Below are 9,811 nucleotides of genomic sequence, written 5' to 3' on the forward strand. Positions count from 1 at the left end.
TTCATATCAGGTGCTTTCCATGTTTTAGGTAAGCCTGGTAGCCTTTTGCTGCTGAACACGCTCAAAAACACTAAAAAAAAAAAAAAAAAAAACACCTTTCTGATAATATCGTTTTGTTTTTCCATATAAAGTGCTTTGCCCGAATTTTGGCGTTTTGATATCTAAGAATGTGAAAAACCCTCAAAATATACATTTTTAGTGACCTTTTAGTGACATATGGAGAGCTATTTTTATTTATTAATTATTTTTTTTTATTTTTTCTTGCATTTTGTTACTTGAGGCTCAAACATAATCATAATACACTTTTTTGGTAATATCATTTTATTTCAAATGATCATTAACCATTACCACGTTCAGAAACACTTAGAAGACATGTTCACATCATGTCATTTTGCTTCCCCATACTGGATGATTTGCATGTATTTTCACCTTTTTGTACAAAACAATGTACAAAAAAACTCAAAACAGACGTTTCTGATAGTGTTGCACTATTTCTCTATATAAAGTTCTATTCACTCTTTTTAGTGTTATTGCACCTAAATACACATTACTCATAATGTTCTTTCGTTTTCCCATATAGGGTATTTGCAATGCATTTTGGCGATTTTGTACGTAAAAAGCTCAAAAACACTCAAAAGACACATTTCTCGTAATTTTGTTTTGTATTCCCATATGAAGTGATTTCCATACTTTCTTAGCGTTCTGATGTTTAAGAAGCTCATAAACACTAAAAAGAAACGTTTGTGGATAAGTCGTTTATATTCCACATATAAGGTATTTAGCTTGCATTTTGGCGTTTTTTTACCTAATAATGTTAAATCCTCACAAAATATTCGTTTTGTAATGATATTGTCTTAGCGTTTTGGTACCTAATAAGCTTAAAAGCAGTCATAATACACGTTTCTCGTAATGTTCTTTCGTTTCCCTTTGTAGGTTATTTTGCATGTACTTTGGCGTTTTTTTTTTTTTTTTTTTACGTAGCAAGATATAAAAACAAAATACTTTTTTTTTTTTTTGACAAAAGACATGTTTTACGTAATGATGATTTATATTCCTATAAAGAGTGATTTCCATGTTTTTTTTTATTTTTAGCTTTTTCGTCCCTAGCGCGCTCATAAACACTCAAAACACACGTTTCTTGTATTGTCTTTTCTTTTTTCCTGTATAGGGCGCTTTGCATGCATTTTGGTGTTTTGATACACATAATGTGAAGGCCACTGAAAAGACAGGTGTTTGTTAATATTAATCTGTTTCTCTATATTTGAGTGTTATTCATGCGTTTTAGCGTTTTGGTACCGAAGAAACTGAAAAAACACTCACAATAAACTTTTCTGGTAATGTCTTTTCGTTTCCCTATATAGGGTACTTTGCATGCATTTTGGCGTTTATATGCGTGAAAAGTCAAAAACACTACAAATACTTGTTTTTGGTAATGTTGTGCCTCTCCATGATAGGTGTTTTTCATGCGTTTCCGCGTTTTGATACGTAAGTAGCTGAAAAACACGGAAAAAAGTTTTTGATAATGTATTGTTTTCTCATATAGGTTGCTCTTCCTGCTTTTTAACGTTGAGGTGCATAGCATGCTTTTAAACACTCAAAAGATACGTTTCTGGAAATGTATCTATTTCCTAAATAGGGTGCTTTGCATGTATTTTAGCGATATGGCACCTATCAGTGCGAAATATACTCAAAATACTCGTTTTTGGTAATGTTGCTCTGCTTCTCCATATATAATGATATTCATGAGCTTTAGCGCATCTAAGAAGCTGAAAAAAAAAATCATAATACACCTTCCTCGTAATGACTTTTCGTTTCCAAATGTGGGGTACTCTGCATGCTTTACGGCGTTTTTGTACGTAACAAGCTCAGAAAAACTCAAAATAATTTATTTTGGAATTGTTATTCTGTTTCTCCATAAAGAGTGTTTTGGATGCGTTTTAGCGTTTTGTTACGTAGTTAGCTCAAAACACTGTAAAGAAATGTTTTTGTTAATGTTGTTTTGTTGTCCCATATAGGATATTTCTATACTTTTTAGCGTTTCGGTACCTTGCACGCTCATAAAATTTCAAAAGATAAGTTTCTGGAAATCTTGATTTCTTTGTATGCATTTTGACATTTTGGAACCTAACAAAGTGAAATACACTCAAAATACACGTTTTTGGTAATGTTCTGTGTTTCTATATAGAGTGCTTTTTATGCATTTTGGCACTGAAAATACTATTTTTCTGTTAATAGTATTCTTTTTTTTTCGTCATAAAGTTTGTTTTTCATGAGTTTTAGCGTTTTTTGTACTCATACAGAGTAAATTCCTTACTTCTTATCGTGTTGGTGCTTAATATGCTCAAAAACATTCACAAGACTCGTTTATGAAAATTTTGTTTCCTTTCCGTATATATGGTGGTTTGTAAGCATTTATGCATTTTGGTTCCTAACTACGTGAAAAAAAAAATCTCACGATATACGTCAGTCGTAATGTCCTTTCCGTTTCCCGTATACGGTATTTTGCATGCATTTTGGCGTTTTTGTACGTAACAAACTCATAAACACTCAAAATACTTATCTCTCCATAAAGGCTGCTTTTCAAAAAGCTTAAAAAGGTTTATCTTTTGTAATGTTGTTTTTGCTTTCATATATCAGGTACTTTCCATGCTTTTTAGCGTTTTAATGCATAGCGCGCTTATAAACACTCAAAAGACACGTTTCTAGAAATATCATTTCCTTTCCCCATACAGGGTGCTTTGCATGCATTTTTACGTTTACGTACCTAACAATGTGAAAGACACAAAATATAATACACGTTTTAAGTAATGTTGCTCTGTTTCTCCATATAGAATGCTATTCATAGGCTTTAGCGTTTTGGTACCTAAGAAATTCTAAAACAATTATAATATAAGTCTCTCATAATGTCCGTCCATTCCTTCCTCCCCTTTTTCTTAAATTTTGCGGTTTTTATACGTAACAAGCTCAAGACACTGAAAATACTTGTTTTTGATAATGTATTTTTTATTTTATTTATTTATTTATTTATTTTTTTATCTGAAAAGGTGTTTTGCATTCATTTTATCGTTTTAATACGGAAGACGACACGTTTTTTGTAATGTTGGTTTGTTTTGTCATACAAAGTGCTTTTCATGTTTTTTTTTTTAGCGTTTTCGTACCTAACGCTCATACACAATCAAACGACACGTTTTTTTGGAATTCTCGTTTCCTTACCCCATATAGCGAGCTTTGCATGCATTTTGGCGTTTTCGTACCTAAGAATGTTAAATACACTAAAAATACAGGTCTTGGTAATGTTCTTTTTTTTCGTATATACAGTACTATTCATACGTTTTCGGATTTTAGTACCTAAGCAGCTCAAAAACACTCATAATACTCGTTTCTCGTAATGCCTTTTCGTTTCCTTATATACGGTACTTTCCATGCATTTTAACGTTTTTTGTGCGTAGCAAGTTCAAAAGCACTCAAAAAGCATGTTTTTTTTTTTGTTAATGTTATCGTGCTCTTTAATAATTGGTAAGTAGCTTAAAAATGCTCAGACATGTTATTGGTAATTATTATTTATTTTTTTATTTTTTCCTATACAGAGCGCTTTCGATTCTATTTCAGCGTTTTGGTGACTAACACGTTTATAAACACTCAAAAGACACGTTTCTGAAAATGTCTTTTTGTTTCCCTAAAGATGATGCTTTGAATGCTTTTGTTACACCTAACAAAGTGAAATTCACTACGCATTTTGATAATGTTCTTCTGTTTCTTCATATAGAGTGCTACTTATGCGTTATAGCATTTTTGGTCCCTGAAAATTTCAAAAGCACTCATAATACATATTTATTGTTATGTCTTTTGGTATCCCGATATATTTAATTTGAATACATTTTGGCGTTTTTAAACGTCTCTTGTTTTCGGTAATGTTTTTCTTTTCCTCCGTAAAGAGAGCATGCGTTTTAACGTTTTGATAAATAAGCAACTTATAAGCATGTTAATGTTTTGTTTTCCCAAATAGGGTGTTTTCCATGCTTTTTAGCGTGTTTTTGCCTAGCACGCTCAAAAACACTCAAAAGCCACGTTGCTTGAAATTTCATATAATTTTCCTATATAGTGTGCTTTGCGTGGATTTTGCCGCTTTAGTACCTAAAAATGTGAAAAGATTCGTATTATATGTTTTTGGTAATGTTGTTCTGTTTCTCCGTATATACTGGTATTAACGCGTTTTCGCGTTTTTGTAACAATAAAGCTCAAAAAACATTCTTAATACACGTTTCTCTTAATGTCTTCTCCTTTCCGAATATGCAGTAATTTTTATGCATTTTGGCGTTTTTCTACGTAACAAGCTCAAAAACACTGAAAATACTTTTTTTTTGGTAATGTCATTCCGTTTTTCCATAAAGGTTGTTTTGCTAGCATTTTTGCTCTTGGTACATAATTAAGAGAAAAATACTGAAAAGAGACGTTTTTAGTAATGTTTTTTTTTTTTTTTTAAGGGGTGTTTTACATGCTTTTAAGCGTTTCGATGGTGACACTGACGGAGAGGTGGGGGGCGTGCGTCCTTATCCTTCGGCGACGATGGAATGACTAAATGAATCAATGATGGTGGGTGGAAAATAATTGAGTGAAAGGGGGGAGCGGAGGGTGGGGGTAGACTGGTGGCCAGACGTGGAAGCCACCCACCCCACATGCATGGTTAGGGGACTCTGACGGCGCTACCATGGAAGTCGCCATTGCGTTGCCATTTGCCATTTGCCATTGTTGCCATTGCGTGTTCCCTCCGACACCTCAGTACATTCCAAGGTCGTTGCCGCTGGATTGTCAAGGTCGGGCGGAAAGGGAATGGGGTGGGGGGAGGCCCGCACGTGTCAGGAAAGTGGCAGGCGACGCCGCCAGGTCCCATGCGGCCTTACGCCGCCAGGAGCCATGCAGGCTTTTTTTTCTTTTATTTTTTGAGCGGGAACGGGAAGTTGAGGGCTATAGAATGGACCACCGCGTGGACCTCACGCGCTAGTTGCCCGCGCGGATCCTGGACAGTCTGGGTGGCGAGACTTGCCATCACGCGTTCCCTCCGACATCTCAGTACATCCCCTATGGTCAAGGTCATCGCGACTGCCCCACGGGATCCCGTTACCTGCCCATCCTTTTCACCTGGAGGAAGTGTCTGTGATGGCCGGGGTGGAGCGGATGCCTCTTCCACTTTCACCGGCTACCAGCGGGCGTGGCTGACGTAATACTTATGCCGGATGGCAGCCTTATTATCATTATTATTATTATTATTATTATTATTATTATTATTATTATTATTATTATTATTATTAGAAAGGTTATGCAGAGTCGATGGGACATTTTATTTTTATTAGGACAAATACAGCTCATTGCTTATTAGGGCAAATACATCTCTTTCATTCAAAACATTTGCGAATTGAAGGCGAAGAGATCATCGTCATCGCTGTCAATGATGGGCGTAGTTTTAATAACTCTAGGAATCAGCTTCTTATGAGGAGCGGCTGGAGCAACGAGGAGTTTTGGTGTGCTGTCGTCCTCTAGCGTGTTAGGGGGAATATTTCTTTTTTTTTTCTGTTTTCCTGCGACTTCTTCTTCACCTCCTGACCTTCTTTGCCGCCTACTGCCGACTCATCTGACCGCCGCGGCTGTGTTTCGGTAGGAGGTGGCATCAGCGACTCCTGAGGTGGCGGAATCGACTGCGGTGCCGGCTGCTGCTGTTGCGACTCCTGTCCTGATGGAGCATCAGGAGGTGGGCTGACCGGCAGTGGCGATATGTCGTCATCACTAAAGATCAATTTCTTCTTTGCAGGTTCTGACATTTTCTCCACATTGACATCCTCATGGTCAGCACGGCTTCGCTTACCCCCAGCATCGCCCAGATAGATATCAAAGCGGAAAGAGATGCGTTCTGTAACAGACAAGAAAAAAAAAAAGATGAGAACAATGGAAAAGTTTTTATTTTCCCCTCCCACTCTTCCTCTTCTTATTCATTGGCAAAGAACGTTAATGTAATTTACAATGGTGAAGATGTGAGATGACATGCAAGGCAATGGTGTACTCACCCGCAGTTCTCAAGATGAAACGTTTGTCAGCTTGCTCCATTCTTGGAGATGAGGCTTCGACGTCCGACTGGGTTGAGAGGTGATGGCGAAGTGACGCTTATCCGTCAGCAATTACCCCATATTGACCCCCTTTCCCACACCCCCTCCTCCCAATCTACCTTATTACCGCTTTACAGATGTTACGAGATCTCGCTCGGCTGCCAGCTGGGCAAAACGTAGGCATGCAATGCGGCATATTACGAAATATTACGTAAGCCATACGAGTAATTTTTTTGTCATTATATAGATATTGATGCTTTTTGAAGGTGGCGTGAATAATGCACATTGCACGTTTTAATGTATGCCAACTCAGTAGAAGGCAAAAGAACATGCAATAAATGCCGTACACGAGGGAATTCAACCCCTGAAGTCGATAATTTAATGTGCTAATTTTCATATGTGGACAAGTTTGCATAAAATGATGTAAGACAGCGGAATTGTATTTGGGATGCAAGTTATAACTATCGTAATAGCCTATGGTCTGACTTTGAAAATTAAGATAAACAGTAATCCAGTGGCCCATGGTCTTTGAGTCACTCAATGTATTTAGAATGAAAACGCATGGCTTCGCCTGTTTTCTGGCAAGATTTATCAGATCTGTCACATGGCGATTGTCGTGACAGCCTAAAAAATAAACTCGATCGCCCAAGATGCCTGCTAGACCGGCCTGTATTTCACGTGCATTCATGACGGCTTATGCGCGGACAATGCAGCGAACGTGACGATAATGATCAATTTCTATGACGCCAGTAGTGTCGGCGAAAAACATGATGACGCAGTTGGGATTATGTCCCTTAGCAAAAGACAGATTAATTCTTAGATTTCCTAATTTATTCAGAGGGATGGCATTGTGCATGTCCTCCGTCACAAAGTTAAAGAAACATACTGTCCGATCTTTATTAAAAGCATCAAATGTTAGGGAATTACGTGTGTCCAATCCTAGTGACTCAAGGGTCGTGTAAAACAATTTTGACACGTGATGCGGGAAAGAGCTGCGAACGTTATAAATGGTCGCCCCGTTCACGGTGATATGTACATGTGACAGATCGGCGTGTTGAAAATATAAACCATTCTTATCAATTACGCCTTGTAAGCTCTCCATATCAACTATTGCCATGGTCAAATTTTGAGGTATGATTTGCGCGAAAGGTAATTCGGCAATCAAAGACGTTTGATTGGCGGCTAACACATACGTTTTATTGAGCGTTCTATTAAAAGTGTATTGCATTGGATTTAGAGTCAAGGAGTTATTTAACGATTCTAAGGCGGGCAGATGTGGCGTGACGCGGTCAACCCATAACTTAGATATCTCGAGCTTAAATTTGAAACTGCTGGCATCTTGGTGTGAATTAAGAATCCATGTTTTGTTAGCCAATTCTAATCGAATTCTCACATCAACAGAGTCAAGCAGATAAGCGTCCAGACTTGATATATCCGAAAACAAAGGCGCAGTCATTGAAATGCCGTGCGTTTTACAATCTTTTATCATTTGCTTCTCGTCTTTATTCCCTCCCGTGAAATAGTCTTCATCAAATTTATTGATTATGCCTTTTGATCCATCATAATCGCGGTGGTAGAAAGCGACGCGACCGATAGAGTCAATTTTATCCTGAGGGATTGTTGTAATCATGTTAATGAAAGCGTGATAGTTGAACAAAGAGGATGACTCCACAAGCTGTTCGTTAAAATAACAAGCGCATGACTTAAACATCGTATTATTCAAACCATTACTAAAAACGAAGTGATCGTCATCGTCTAGTGGCGCGCCGTCTGCCTTCGTCGCGCTAACTCGCAATTCTAGAGACAGCGTTGATAGATCCAAAAATTGCCCTGGAGTACCAGGCAGTCTAAATTCAATGTAAGGATCGTTAATCCCCGCATGATTATTAGCATTTGCGTCTAAATTAACGGGTAATACGTCCAACTTTCCCATCGCAGCAACTGATGATTCGATGGTATGCAGGCGATTCACCCACGGAAAGTTCTCACTCACGGCCGTCAGATAATTGCTCAGGGGGGTGGAGGTCACTCTACCCTGCACATCCGGTCCGTAATGAGTCATCTTCGCGACTAAGCTAAATATTGAAGATATCTGCTGTATAGCAAGTCTTTCTTTTCAGTTGCCTGGTTGGTGGTTTTCTCTTTTTTTTTTTCCGACTCCAACTTTCCTCTTTTTCATTACTCGTCCGCCTCGAACTATCCTTTCCCCCACGCCCTTCACGGCTGCAACACCTCTATTTCTTAATGATTCGCGAAGTCTAAAACATCTGTTGATAAACCTTTTCCCATTTGAAGCGCTTCGGGTACCACAGTGCGCATGAGAAAGGGAATTGCTCTTTTAGCAAAGCCACTCAAAACGGAAAATAGGCCGCCACCTCTTCTTGAATGGGGTGGAATAAAAACCCGGATGTCGTCTAAGCCTCCACCTTTGCTTTGCGTAAAAAGCAAGTCGTATTCCGCTCGAGTGGGAGGTGTGAACGCTCTCGTCATGATGGATGTCACGTCATGAATAAGACATCGAGCATAATCACCGGCTATTTATTTCTGTGTAATCGATTTACCCTCCCAAAGTGAATGACTCGGCCAACTTAATCCGCGAGTTGACTCGCAATCGAATCGATAATACTTTACTGAGCAATTTATACGCAGTCAAATACAGATAATACTCCGCTCCCGCCATGACCAAAATAAATAATAACGGCCACCCCAATTAAGGAATACATTTATACTCGATTCGTCAAACACACATCAACTTTATTTTAAAATTTACATGATATAGTTATTCAGACTTCCTCACCAGAATAGTTTGAACTCCAAAAGGTTGAAGTCGCTGCGCCAACCCTTCCACCATAGGCAGGTAATTATTCCTCCACTCATCCTGGCAGCGACCTCTACATCCCAGTCCTTCCGGGATAATAATTTGCTCTACTTCAGCGTTCGCCATGGCTAGCAGGGCAATCTTTTTCAGGCAATTGGCGTCGGTTCACGCTTGTATCCATCTTGAGTCCTTCCACGTAAGGCAAATCCTTCGACGTCGCGATTGCCTGTCGCGCCTTCTCGTTACCTTCGACGGCCTCGCCCCAACCATACTGAGTCACGCAGGCCACCAGGTGAGGGAGATTTACGCTTCCTGTGGGAGGCGCGTGGATAATGATACGTCCTGGGTCATCTCTCGTGTCTGCCGTGGCCCGATGAAGCGAGTAAAGTCTCTTTCTAGATGCATGTGTATTCTCGTAAGGGTAAATCGTTTTGAGATCCCGCGCAATCCCACTCGGTTCGGTGGAGACAGCATTTACTGAGTAAATGATATAACAGCGGCGGTCGCGGAAGATGCCATCGGTCAGCTTGCCCTCGACCACCTTCATCTTGACGAGTAATTGGAGGGCTGATCCACACGTTGAACCCTCTGTGAGGGGAGTGAGGGGGAAATGTGACATCGCGGACCTTTATTCGCACGTATTGGTCGATATTACACCTCTTGCGTAGTAGAATTTATTCATTCAAATTGACGCAGGTGTTATTTTTTTTCCTTTGTTGGTGGGAAGGGCTGGAGGGCGGGGAACGTATTATTTATTAGGGGATGTGGGTAAGGGGGCGAACCTTTTTTTGACCATAACCCTTATCAATTATCCATCCGTGGGCCTGCACCCCTGACGCGCCTAACACGTGCTCTAATGTATTATTGATGTACTTACTCGTTTACAGAGTAAGAT

General features: G+C 39.3%; 1 protein-coding gene across 1 annotated transcript; it reads right to left on the reverse strand.

Annotated features, from left to right (window-relative positions):
• Positions 1 to 4,127: 4,127 nt before the first annotated feature.
• On the reverse strand, positions 4,128 to 6,135 carry LOC135104614 (uncharacterized). The gene is made up of 4 exons (XM_064012143.1): positions 6,060 to 6,135; positions 5,603 to 5,905; positions 5,411 to 5,498; positions 4,128 to 4,134 (listed from the first exon to the last, which is right to left on the reverse strand). Exons 1-4 carry the CDS (start codon positions 6,097 to 6,099, stop codon positions 4,128 to 4,130), a joined length of 438 nt encoding a protein of 145 aa, XP_063868213.1. The 5' UTR covers positions 6,100 to 6,135.
• Between the last annotated feature and the right edge of the window lie 3,676 nt (positions 6,136 to 9,811).

This window comes from Scylla paramamosain, chromosome 11 (assembly GCF_035594125.1).
Source record: "Scylla paramamosain isolate STU-SP2022 chromosome 11, ASM3559412v1, whole genome shotgun sequence".
Classification (NCBI taxonomy): Eukaryota; Metazoa; Arthropoda; class Malacostraca; order Decapoda; family Portunidae; genus Scylla; species Scylla paramamosain.